This window comes from Anas acuta, chromosome 2 (genome assembly GCF_963932015.1).
Source record: "Anas acuta chromosome 2, bAnaAcu1.1, whole genome shotgun sequence".
Taxonomy (NCBI): Eukaryota; Metazoa; Chordata; class Aves; order Anseriformes; family Anatidae; genus Anas; species Anas acuta.
Window position 1 is genome coordinate 132,964,042 of NC_088980.1, and position 14,014 is coordinate 132,978,055.

Consider the following 14,014-nt stretch of genomic DNA (forward strand, 5'->3'; position numbering starts at 1 on the left):
AACATAGAATGCAATTGTTATAAATATGTTATGAAATGACACTGGATGCTGTAAAACATCTGAAATGAGATATTACTTACACACGTTTCATTTAATAACTACATTGGTGGCATCATGCTCTCACTCTGTGTACTGACATCATGTTCTAACCCAGATATTGGTATCCCTTACTATGTTCTCACTGTAGTTGGCTGAAGGTAATCACCCTAGATAGAAACTGAAACTACATGTTTCTGCAATCCATAGATACATTAATAGCTGACATATTCAACATCTCATTCTTGATTATGTCTACAACTTTTAGTAATAAAACTTTTTTTTTTTTTTTTAATTGGGTGATTGGATTGGAATTTCTTCTTTATTTATTTTAGGTGGCTTGCCTTATCTCCTCTGCATTAATTCTTGTGGTAATCTACACAATTGGACCAATGCTATACTGGCTGCCTATGGTATGTTCTCTATCTTATTTTTTAAAGTTTGCATCAAATATTTTCTAAAGACTTAATTTCTTTGAGGGAAAGAAATGTCGTACTACATCTGAAATAGCTCCCTTTAATTTCAATGAGAGAAAATAGCAAGGGTAGAACATGGTCCTAGAATAATAAAATATAGAGGTGACTGTGTAGTGTATGTAGATTTTACACATACATTGTTATATATATAAGCTATCACTTAAGCATATAATAAAGCATTTCTCTTCTACTTACTTTTGACATGTAGTTTGTGGAAAGTATACAGCCATATTGTTGTGGTTTTAAATTGACAGAGCTTGGTAGAAATTAATGGAGATCCACAATATTACTCCCGTTATTTATATGATGTATGATTATGCTTTTGAAATAAATGTAACAGAGATGATTGAAAATAGTAATCTAAGCTTAATTACAGAAAAATATGATATATTCCTATAACTCTGTCATGGAATACATCTTCTGCATTAAGAATCTATAAAGTAACATGATGCATTTTCACACAACATATATCTAACTTTTGATATTGAAAAGGAATATTTATTTATTTATTTTTAAGGGGACTCTATCAGGGAGTGTAGTGATGGGACCAGGAGTAACGGCTTTAAACTAAAAGAGGGGAGATTTAAATTATATATTATTAGATATAAGATTGTTAGATATTATTAGGTATAAGATTATTAGATATAAACTCTACTCAGAAGCTGGTGAGGCACTGGCATAGGTTGCCCAACAACCTATGCTTTCTTGATATTTCATTACTTTTCTCCTATGCTTTTTCAGTCCTCTTTACCTATTCAACATTGCAAGTTGAATATTCTCCATCATTCTTGAGCTCCTGAAGATTTCTTCATCCTTTTTCTGCCTCTTTTTTTTTTTTTTTAATATATATTTATTTATTTTTATTTGGAGGACTATAAATTATCTTGTCTGCCACAAAATTAATGGATTTTTATTTATTTTTTATTTTGCATTAAACACTTTCTGCAGGTAATTATGAAGGGAAATTTAATTTCTTCACTGTGGAGAAGTTTACCGCTGATTTGCTTTGGAGTCCCCCAAATGTGTCAGAATGTAGTTGGTCTGATGATGCATGGAGAGTCTTGGAATGTCCTGAAGTTTTTGTCATTTTCTCATAGTCAAGTGCCCTCTAGAATGCCTTCAAGAAAGAAAAAGAATGTCTGTGATACTATTATATTTACATCGGAAGAATACTTGAAATGCTTGAACTTACCCCACTTTTGAAACACTAACTTCAGATTTTCAATAATTTGATTGCAATATTGATCACTGATTGCAGAAAGAACATTCATTTTCCCTACTAATTTCATAACAAGCTTTTGTTTTTCTTTTTTTCTCTCTCTCTCTCTCTTTTTTTTTTTTTTTTTCAGTGTGTGCTAGCAAGCATTATCATTGTGGGCTTGAAAGGAATGTTAATGCAGTTCCGTGACTTAAAAAAATATTGGAATGTGGATAAAATAGACTGGGTAAGTGAAACTCAATCCTAGGAGTTTTTCTTGAGGGCCTTTAATAAATACTTGCTAAATAAACTTTAATAGTTCTATGGCCTTAGAATAGATAAGTGCAAGACATAATTATTAGGGCTTTTGTGTATCAATCAGCTGATTTTCTGTCTCAGAATAGCAGCATCTGAAATATCAGTGGTTTGTATTTAAAAATAATAATAATAAATTTTAGAAATTTTGGCAAGTGATAAAGAATCAAACCCGATTTAATGTTGAAAATGTATATACTGTCAGATCAGATCAATTGGGTCAGGTATGTATCTAATTTTGTAAGCCTACTCTATCCAGTTAGCATGTTTTTGCTATTGGAAAATTTTTTTAATATTTTATTATTTTTTGTTATTGTCAAAAATCCCAGTATCTTTGTTCTCTTTGGATATGGAATGACCACACATGACAAACAGAACTGGAAACACCAGAGATGCAGAAAGACGTATGTCCTAGGGTGCTGTAGGTAAATTGCCTTAACTCAGAGATTTTACAAAGAAAATATGTATTTGATCATTATGAAAGATTCTGCAATATTAGAGATAAAATAGAGCAGAAAGAGCAGACAGGCAGGAAGAGGCATAGTAAGCAAATACAGTATAATGCAAAGTCTGAACAATCTGACATCCTTTGCACAGAATTCCCAGCAAATATTAAAGACGACTCCATGTCAAGAAGGCTTCTAGATTTCTTTTCCTAGAGAACCTTTGAACACATTGCCTAATTAGTGGAACCAAAACTTCTAACAGCTTTCTAGATCACATAAACACATATTGATATCCCATAATGATTCCGAAATTTCTGTTTATGCAGTTTCAGTTAGCAAACATTTATAAAGGTATTTTGGGCACATCCCCCTGTTCTGTGGTGGGAGATACAGGTTTCTGGAGGTAATATTCAATTTTATTGAACTCTCCAGTGACTTAGTATTCTACAGGGGCAATGGTCATTCTATCCTGATTAAAATATAAATATTTTTATAAAGTACTGAATTTCAATATGGAAAATGGAATTGAGTAAACATCATCAAGTTTGACTGTGTGAGGTTTCTCCTATTCCATGACAGAAGACTAGAGTTAATAATAATAATAATATTGGTATAATCCAGATGAAAAGGTCTATCTTTCATGAAGTCTTATATTCCTAGCAGCAAAATTCTGAAATCATTTTCTATCGTATGTACTGTATTTGGTCTTCAGCTTGACCCAGGCTGCCAGTGACCCAAATGATCAATGGTGTGGATCAAGAATTATTTTTGGGACAGTGGACTTAGGAAAATTGGTAGTTATGGGAGGGATCTATAGCTTCCCTAACAATGCATTGAGAAAATAAGTGGTTAAGTTTTCCAGCAGAATATTCTAGAAGCTCACTAGCCTTGATGAACCTTTATAGGCAGACTAGCCTGATTGATTTTTGCTTTTGTAGTTTTGACAGAAAAGGATGGGTGAGTAGTTATTACATCTCTGACGTCTGTCATTATTTTTAAGAGAGGTTATAGAGAGGGAGAGTTTGCTGGGTTTATCTTTTTGACTGAATGTACTTGAGCACTGATTTATCTTCAAGTAGTTGTACCATCAATCCTTAGCCTGACAGGGTAAATCATCCTTCTTTAAATAGCATAATCTAAAGCTCTAAACATGGATCTTATGTTGCTGCCTAGGCTAAGGAGCCCCACCAAGCCCAGTGATTTGAGAAATTACAATGGTGTTGATTTTGGCCTGAAAACATTCACCCAAGACCTGACAGCTTGTTGGAAACAAATCAGTTCCATTACCAGGTTATCCAGAGCATTTTGAAGAGCGAAACTCTTACAAAACATTTGGAAGTAATTAGCAGCTGTCCTTTCTGGAACTGATTCTTTGAAGGGTGTGTGTCATGTAACATAGAAGTCAGGTTTGTTATGCTCACGTGTCTGGCAAATGATAGTGCATGGAAACATAATGTTATAGTTTTTGTTACCTTGTTCCCTCACACTTAAGCTTCTCATTGAACACAGTTTGTCGAGTAGTGATTTAATACATCATAATCCTTTCAAATGTAAAAGGTACAGCCTGAAATCTCTCCATTCATCCATGGATTGCTTTCTCTTGCAAATTTAATGATCACCTTAATATAATTACATATACTTGTTTCAGTTTTCTTTCAACTTTTTTTTTTTTTTTTTATTCTGCTTTCAGGAATGTCCTGCTTTTAAATCCCACCCCTCAAATCACAATGAACTTCTTTCCAGCTAGAACATCACTGCTCTTGTTCCAGAGTCATTTCCTGTCATTCACAACTTTCACATGAACTTTAAAGGTCTCTTGCTTCAATTAAGATCTTCTGTTAGCCCCAACACCTCTTCAGATTACTTCAATGATTGCAGATAAATAACTGTTCTATTCCACTGATATGTATTTTAAAATAACAGTATGTTTACATAACTATATACTTTACAGATTTTCTCCTCCCTCCATCTTTTGGTTGTTTCTAAGGTGTTGATCCCTGTGTTACCTGTGTTTTGTACGCTGACCTGAGAATGATTTGTCATGATTTTTTGCCTTTTTTTTTTTTTTTTTTTTTGGGGGGGGGGGGCGGGGGGGAGGCAAGGTGAGGTGGGGGAGGGAAAGTGGACTTTTTCTGTAGGGGTACCTCACTTTTCAGGTCATCTTTTCAGGTCATCAGTTCAAGCATTGGTTTCTGTACCCTTCCCAGCAAGGGTAATTCCTTCTGTAGGCCTACTTGTTAACATATCTTCTCTTTTCTATTCACCAACTTGAGAGTGCACTTTCCTAGTATCAACAAAAAGGCCAGTAAAGTCCTTGTTAACTCTTTTTAGGGCTGAAAATCCCAGACCAGCTGCAACTATTCTAACTAGTCAAAGACTGATAATGGACTGCTAAAGAAAAATATTCATTTTGTTGTTAACATTTGGAAACAGAAATTATCAAATACAGGGGAAATGTGTTTCAGAAGGTGAAAAATGACAATAGAATAAAGATTATTCTCATGAGTTAAACAGCTATATAAAAGGGATTTAGGGTATTGAACAGAGAAATAATATTTAAAGATAAAAAGTGTTAGAAATTGTACAAATGATTTGGCTAGGAAATGACGTCAGCTGAGACAGAGCTAAGTTGTGTGCCTGACTTGTAAAACAGAAAGAACAGCAACAATTTATGGTAAAAATTGCACATTCCTTGCATGGTTCTATGATGTGAGAGGTAGTTATGGATGAATGAATTGTAAGTGCGCATTTATTAATATGTAAAAGCTGTAATCAATGATACCAAATCAGCAATTAAAGTAGAGCCAACAAGGGAGGGCTTACTTTCAACAAGTGCCCTCCAGCATCTTGGCAGTGTGGGTTTTTAAGACACAAAGCCTCCACATTGTCTAACTATTTTGTCAAAATAGATTGGAGTAGGGGGTGCAGGGAAGGTCTTCCATGGGATTTTGGAGCCCATTGGTGTAATTTCATGCATTTTTAAAACATTCTATCTTCTTATCCTGATGTGGATAGCCTCATGATAACATTTTAGATTTGTTCAGGTATTCATCACGGTGAGGCCCTGTTTTGTGAGAGATCTCAGAGGGCTTTGCTAATAATCAAATTTCCACAGAGTAGCAAAAAATCCAGCTCTTCTATGACAATAATTTTACACAAATACTTCTAGGTTATGAAGTCCTAGATTTTCTATCCCTCCTGCATTAGTGAACATGCTACTCTGTGTTACATTAATTTTGCTGCAGTTTGTCTAAGTGGAGTGGGAAGGGGTTTACAAGTGCTTGATCCATTGAGAGTGTGATTGCCATATAAGTTCTTTTTAAAAAATAATATTTATATCAGTCCATCTGTCTCCAGGCAGTCTGCAGAAACAAATACCTTCTCAACTCTTAAGTAAGGAATGCTTGTGAAAACTGATATTAAAAAAGTACATCTACTATTCATCAGTTCCTCTTGTATGACTGTAGTGGACTTGAGCAGTCATGTTGAGTTTTGGTGCAGGATACTCTGAGGAATGTATGCAAGCATCAGTCCTTTGCAAAATAATAGAATCACAGAATCATCTAGATTGGAAGAGACCTCCAAGATCACCTAGTCCAATTTCTGACCTAACACTAACCAGTCCTCCCTTAAACCATATCCCTAAGCTCTACATCTAAATGTCTTTTAAAGACCTCCAGGGATGGTGACTCCACCACTTCCCTGGGCAGCCCATTCCAATGCCTCACAACCCTCTCAGTAAAGAAGTTCTTCCTAATATCCAACCTAAACCTCTCCTGGTGCAACTTTAGTCCATTCCCCCTCATCCTGTCAACAGGCACGTGGGAGAATAGACCAACCTACACCTCACTACAGCCTCCTTTAAGGTATCTGTAGAGTGTGATAAGGTTGCCCCTGAGCCTCCCCTTCTCCAGGCTGAACAATCCCAGCTCCCTCAGCTGCTCCTCATAAGACTTGTTCTCCAGGCCCCTCACCAGCTTGGTCGCCCTTCCCTGGACCCGCTCAAGCACCTCCATGTCCTTCTTGCAGCGAGGGGCCCAAAACTGAACACAGAACTCGAGGTGCGGCCTCACCAGAGCCGAGTACAGGGGGACAATCACTTCCCTAGCCCTGCTGGCCACACTGCTTCTTATACAAGCCAGGATGCTGTTGGCCTTCTTGGCCACCTGAGCACACTGCTGGCTCATATTCAGCCGACTATCCACCAATACTCCCAGGTCCTTCTCTGCCTGGCAGCTCTCCAACCACTCATCTCCCAGCCTGTAGCACTGCTTGGGGGTTGTTGTGCCCCAGGTGCAGGACCTGGCACTTGGCCTTGAACCTCATACAGTTGGCCTCAGCCCATTGGTCCAGCCTATCCAGATCCTCCTGCAGAGCCTTCCTACCCTCGAGCAGATTGACACACTCACCTAACTTGGTGTCGTCTGCAAACGTACTGAGGGTGCACTCGATCCCCTCATCCAGTTCATCAATAAAGATATTAAAGAGATGTGGCCCTAATACTGAGCCCTGGGTGATGTTAGACATGGATGTACTATGTATCCATCCTGTAGTCTGAGCCTCCTCCTGGACTCAGCACCTTCTCTACCAAGACAACCGCTGAATGAAGAGGACTTTAATAGGATTCTCCTACATGCAAGTGACTGGCATACTTCACAGTATATACAGTGGAAGGCTTGTCAGTCACATCATGTTAGGGCATGATTATATGCTTTTATCCCACCAAGTTCCTGTCGCAGCCTTCCCCCAGTGGTGGATGTGTAGATCCTATGAAATTCAAAGGTCTACATGGAACCACACTGCCCATAGAGTTTCAGAGATAGTTGCTACACACGTGCAGTCACAATACCTCCCAATGCTTCTGATACTTTCTGATACATACAGGATTCAACATAAATCTGTATCTTCTACTTGTTTCTTTTCTCCCTCTTTAAAATATAGTACAAACATATTTTGAAGTTGGATTTTGTTTTGATTTTTGAGAGTAACGTGTACCTATATAATACATTATCTCTGAGGTTTGAAGAATGAAGTGGTTAGATTCTATCTATCCTGGAGTATGTACTAACAATCTTTAAGTAAGTTGCCAAAGAAACCTTTGATGTTTTTATGACTTCTTTGTTGAACCTTACAACAGCCCATGAATTAAAAAAAAAAAAAAAAGTCTAGCAGATTAACATAACTTCTTCCTACAAGTTTGATGCTACTCTGTATAAAAAGTACTGACTCAAGGCCAATATAAGTCACTGAAAGGGTGATTGGCAGATGAGAATATGATTGTTTTGGCCCATCCTCTACAAAAATAGGAGTCTCTGGTTACAGTTAAGATGTAAGATACTATGCTGCTAAAGGGGCACTCAACTGGCTTTCTCAGTACTCAGCAGTACTTCAACATTTTTGGCTTTGATTCTTCCAGTGTAGACTTTGTTTTGGGATTTCATCTTTCCTTTTTTCTTCTGAGACTAAGAAGAATTTTGCAGGTCTTGCAGCAGATATTGAGTTAGATGTGATATCAAGAATAAGGTGACAACAAGGCACAGGTCTGCAGTTGAAGTGGATTGCTTGATCTCATGCTTTGTCAAGGGTTCAGCCTTACCAGAATGGGCCAACTCTTGATCCAAATTAATTTGAGGTTTGTAGTCCTTCTGTTAGCCCTTTCACATTTAGAAAGCTTCTTTATAGATATATAATAAATACATTTAGAACTAGTTTCTTTTTTTTTTTTTTCAAATATATCCACGGTAATTTGTAAATTTGTATAAGATCTCATTTTAAAATATTACTGGAGGCTGAGAACTGTTTCAAAGAATGAACCACCTCATTTCCTGGCAGCTGGGTCACAGAGGAGACTGCAAAACCTTTTGCAGTAGTTAAGAATTTTTGAAGATGAGGGAGGAAAAGGTTTCTCAGTAGAGTCATGTAACAATCTGTCCTCCATGAAGCATGAATTGTATGAGTTACAGTTTATAATACGTAAAATAACAGTTCTGAAATCTACTTGAGCAAAATTCCTGTGGTTAGGCTGAAAGTACGCTATTGTCTCTGGCTTTCCTGAGCTAAGTGAAAGCATCAGAAAGGGTAATTTTAACACCAATTTTGCCATTGTAATGTGATCCGTTCCTCTGCAAACATTAACGAGAAGCACTGTAATTGTTCAAAGGGGTACCTGTGGAGAACTGTATATTCACAGGAGTGAAAATACTTGCCATTCTTTTTTAACACTTTTTATATAAAGCTAAGGTGGCAGTCTTTGCTTAAGGGTCCCTCAAGGAAAGAACTATGTGCTGAATATTAAAGTTATATAAGAAATCCAGTCATTTATACTTCTTTTAATTTAAAAATCTGTACATCTCTATGCCACATGGAGTGTTATAGTATGGAAATATAAATGATTATTTTTGTTTAGAAATAAATTAAGAAAAAAAAAGTCTTTTTTTTTTCCTTTTAAATATTTTAAAACCCTTTTAAAGTGACTTTTGTTTCAGATATTCTTCTTTATATTTTTGTTAATTATATTTAAAATGAATTCAAAGTATTATTTATCAAGCATTGAAAGATGGGGAAACAATCTGAAATGTTACCAATTTCATGTAAACAAATTCCTTCCCCAATATTTTAAAATTGTTATAGAGTTGGTTTATTCAGCTATAGTCTGCTAAATGCCACTTTTAGTTAACTTCCTATCAAATTAAATTACTAGTGTGAGAAGAGCTCTTTGTATGTGATCTTTAGGGTACTTCATTGTGTAAAAGGAAAGGAAGATTTAAACTGTGTGCAGTGAAGAAGCTGACAATAACTTACAATGTGAAAAAATCAAATATAGGTTTAACAAACTGAGTTTATTCTGAATTAGACTGTTAGTGCAACTTCATATACTGTTTTAAGGAACTCCAGAGTGAACTTCTGTGAGCATTAGGATGATGTGGTCTCTAGCGGAGTGACATTATTTTGATTGATAATTCAGTCTTCTTCATTTTTTTTTTTTTTTCCTGACTCATATAATGTGCATTGTCACAAAATTAAAGCTAATCACCATTTACCTAATCAAATTTTTTCTTCCCTCCTTAAAGAGCATATGGGTTAGTACTTACGTGTTCACAATCTGTTTTGCTGCTAATGTGGGACTGTTGTATGGTGTTGTCTGCACTATAGTAACTGTGATTTTCCGCTTTTCCAGGTAAGTTATAACTTATTAAAATGTTCTAGTATCACATCATTTTGTCTTCTTTCTGTCATATACAGTACACTAAATTTAACGAGACCTCAGTTTTTAGTTGCATAGAATCACAGAATGGTTGAGGTTGGAAAGGACTTCCAAGCACGGACACCCAGAGCACCACCCAGAGCCCAACACCACGTCCAGGTGGCTTCTGAAGGGCTCCAAGGAGGAGACCCCACAGCCTCTGGGCAGCCTGTGCCAGGGCTCCATCACCCGCACAGCACAGAAGGGCTCCTGGTGCTCAGGGGAACCTCCTGGGGGCCAGTTTGTGCCCAGGGCCTCCTGTCCTGGCACTGGGCACCACTAAACACAGCCTGGTTCTGTCCTCCCTGCACCTTCCTTTCTAATTGCAGAAAATTATACGATAAGATCATTCAGAAGGCAAAATCACACCTGTAGGCTAAAACTTTTTGTACTATGGCATTATTTTGTGATTTCTCTTAATATTACACATCTCTAGGACCATTAAATGAAGGTAGCATAAAATCAACAGAGCAATCAATAATATAAATTTGCTTCCAGTCAATAATTTTTTGTTTTTGAGAAAGAATATTTCTGACAAGACTAGCACAGGATTGGCAAGCTGATATTTGTTTGGCTAAAACACATTAATGAAAGAAAATTACACAACATTTTCTGACATCTGAAATGTTCACTGTAAATTATATGTAAGAATTAGAAAAGTCAGGACAAAGTAACTAAATCTAACATAAATTCATATATTATTTTCCATATATTACAGTTGCTACTTTTGATCATGAGTAAAGGAAAATACCATCGCTCATGATCATTTCTTACCACAAAATTAATCCATAGCTCACCAGTCCTACAAATGACTTGTAGGCAAGCTGTTGTTTGCATGAACATTTAATTGCACTGGAATTAAATACCATATAGACAGTTCAGTCTAATGCTCGTTAAAATTGTGCAGAGCTCTGTTCACAGAATTAATTTGCAGAATCAACATGAAAGTAGCTCAAAATTACAAGGCAATTGCAAATTATGGCAGATGGTTTCTGCTTGAAACAATCAGAACCTTTCTTGTAACCTTCTGCTACTCAGCAAACTAAACTATGGGTAAATTCTGCTAGTAAAAGAAAAGTTTCCATGTTATTTACATACTGTGGTTGGATGACTGAGGTTCTAGTGATAGGACTAGAGGGAATGGCCTCAAGTTGCGCAAGGGAAAGTTTAGGTTAGAAATTAGGAGACATTTCTTCCCAGAAAGAGCAGTCAGGCATTGGGACGGGTTGCCCGAGGAAGTGGTCGAGTCAACGTCCCTGGGGGTGTTTAAGGAAAGGTTGGACATGGTGCTTGGGGACATGGTTTAGTGGGTGACATTGGTGGTAGGGTGATGGCTGGACCAGATAATCTTGAAGGTCTTTTCCAACCTTAATGATTCTATGATTCTATAACAGAAGGGTAGGGATATTTGATTTTTTAAAAAAAAGCTTGAACCTCTGTTATTGGACAGAGACCTCAGCCTGAACCTGCACTAATAAATAAGACTCTTTCCGGTGATTCTTGTGGTCTTTGTTCATGTTGCACATGATTGTCCATTAAATATAAAGGCACTGAAAGATCTAACAATCTTAAAAGTTGTACTGCACAGGTAAGTTTAGCATGGGATCATGCAGTAAGTCACCCAGTAACGGACAAAAATGTTCTCAGTAATGACTGTTGCAGAAGAGTTAGACACTAAAGCACAAAAGATGTTGTAGATGATTTATTGTGAAATCTCTGTTCAGACACCAGAGTATTGGACACGGTATGTTATGTATCAGAATATATTAAAAACAGCAGCAGCTACAGCTAGATTTATGCAGACAGGGGAGAACAGCTGAGTTTTGCAAGCCTCATTTAGCTGACCCCAGTACCTGCAAATACTCCCTGTGCATTGCTGCATCTACTAAATGCTTGTGTTCTGGGATGATTTCCATTACCTAGCTTTAGGCACATAGCTCAGATGATAGCTAATTTTATAGATATCTTGTTCTCCACTTAAACGTGTTGCTGTAAAGGATGTATGGAAGTAGAATATCTTACACTGAACTGCCTTTTCAAGGCAACTTTCTCTTTCCACTGACCATATAGGGACACTGACTTTTCCAGTTAAGTCCTCCACTTTGACAGCTATAGCATAATGTTTTGTGTTATCATACAGAGGTGCATAAATTTTAATGACAAAAAAATATATATCCTTGATTTTCCTAACTCATTTCGATTGAGTATCTTTGTTTCCTTTCCTTACAATATGATTTTGTAGGTAAAAAATGTTAATTAAATCTTTGTACATTTGAAGTTGTAGCTTATATATTACGTATATTGATATAAGACTAGCTCTCTGGCCAGATATAAGTCAGTAATGAAATTTAATATAAACATTTTATTAATAATATTTGAATAAATATATAACATTATTAAATTTTCATATTGATATTCTATAATTCTAAAATTTGCCTTTTACTCTTAACTTCATTATGATTATGATTAATAAGCTTTATATGCACAAATGTATATATGGATTGCATTGTCATAACTTTAAACTTGCATGCTGTAATTTTGATGTGTTTCACTTTCTGTTTCTGTTCAAGACTCTTATTGTTTGCCTCACAGATTTTCTGTTTGTGTTGGTTACAGAGCAAGGACACTAAATTTGAAAAATATGAAAGAAGTGGAATATAAATACAAAACAGAAGATAATTGTGTAAGTTATCTTTTTATTTTCCTTTTTTTTGTTTGTTTGTTTGTGTTTTACTCATTTATATTTGTGTTTGGCAAATGTTTTCCATCAGAGCTATCTTAGGCTCAAAATCTGAATTTGGTTTGGGTGGGTTTACTGTTTTGGAATGCTGAACAATGCTGGAATGTGAGAGGCACATGAGAATGGGGAGGACTCTAAAATGTAAAAACACTATTGTTGAGTCTGGCCCACTTGTCAATTATTATTATAACTTTTCATTCTTAAGAAAATTGGTGGAGTAAATTTGACAGAGATGGGTAACCATTTGACTTGCCTGCTTTTTTTTTTTTTTTTTTATGTGTGTGTGTGTCAGTTAACACAATATTTGTACAAATCCCTATGCATCATTTTTAAGCTAACTGCTCCCTATCTTTTTATTCTAAATGATTAAGATTAGTGCCAGTAACCATGTAATAACAAAGCACTGTCTACAGACACTGGGGAAAATAACATTTTGTTAAGAAAGCAAATTGCTCAAGAGATTATTATACAGAAAAAAAAAAAAAAAGGAAAATATTTTTAAGATTTATAAAAAATGTTTTTAATTTAATTTATGGAGTCACTGTGTAATTTGGGGTAATTTTTAATGTATGAATGTTAGGGTAATCCAAGTTCCACTGGTAAATAACAGCTTAGACATAAGCAACAAGACTTTTAAACATGAAAATATGCAAGCTTAATGATCTACCCCACCATTAAGGTCTGTGGATTTATAGGGATTATTTCATCAACAGGAGAAAAGACACTTTGATGTGGAAAAAATTAAAAGGGCGTTTAGAAGCTTGTTTGAAACACGTTGTACCAAAGGCATTCACTAAACTGAATTCTTACCCAAGTGTAGAGAGAGCTGTGCCATATGCGCAGGGCAATTGGCAACATCCTTCTAAGTGACAAAGTAAAAATGCCTCCTGAGATGATTTTTTTTTTTTCTTTCTGGGCAGGGACAGACAAAAATAAGTTATTTTCTCTCAGAAGAGTTTTTATTGAGAAAGGAGTTAGAACTAAACTACAACCAGGACTAATAGCCAAATTTGGCTTCTCCATCCCAGACATAAGGTTATACCTAAGTCTTCCATCAGCTTTATTTGGCCCTATGATTTGAGACTTTCAAGTCTTTCACCTCATAGTAGCTCATTGATGATCACATGCTTTGATCTCTGAACATCTGCCTTATTTTGTCTTTGTTTTCATCTTCTACTTTGCCAGTATGGCACTGAAGTGCCTACTTGTCTCCATGCTAAGCCATGTATGGAATAGTTTTTAAGGGAATCTTTGCAGTATTTCTACATTCAGCCATGTATTGACCTCTGTTTTACCCCTATTTAAGAGGTTTTGTTTAATTAATTTATTTCTCATATATTCTCTTACCCATTTTAAGTACTGGTTAGGCTTTACCACTTGATGTACTGAACTATGTTGGTGATATGATGATCACATTCACAGGTAATTGTACTAAGTCACTATACATTTTCTGGGGTTCATTGACTCAGTTCTGGATGTCTGAAATGTTTCATTAGCTTGTATGATGTCTGCTACAGTGGTGTCTGAGAATTTGTCTGGTTCTCAGAATTCTACAGTAAG

General features: G+C 36.1%; 1 protein-coding gene across 1 annotated transcript in view; it reads left to right on the forward strand.

Moving 5' to 3' along the window:
• Positions 1-14,014, forward strand: part of SLC26A7 (solute carrier family 26 member 7) — an 84,303-nt gene that overhangs the window by 55,189 nt on the left and 15,100 nt on the right. Inside the window, exons 11-14 of the mRNA XM_068672245.1 lie at positions 372-449; positions 1,862-1,957; positions 9,542-9,648; positions 12,331-12,397. Of these exons, the coding sequence (XP_068528346.1) occupies positions 372-449; positions 1,862-1,957; positions 9,542-9,648; positions 12,331-12,397 (348 nt within the window). The remainder of the gene's footprint in view (positions 1-371; positions 450-1,861; positions 1,958-9,541; positions 9,649-12,330; positions 12,398-14,014) is intronic.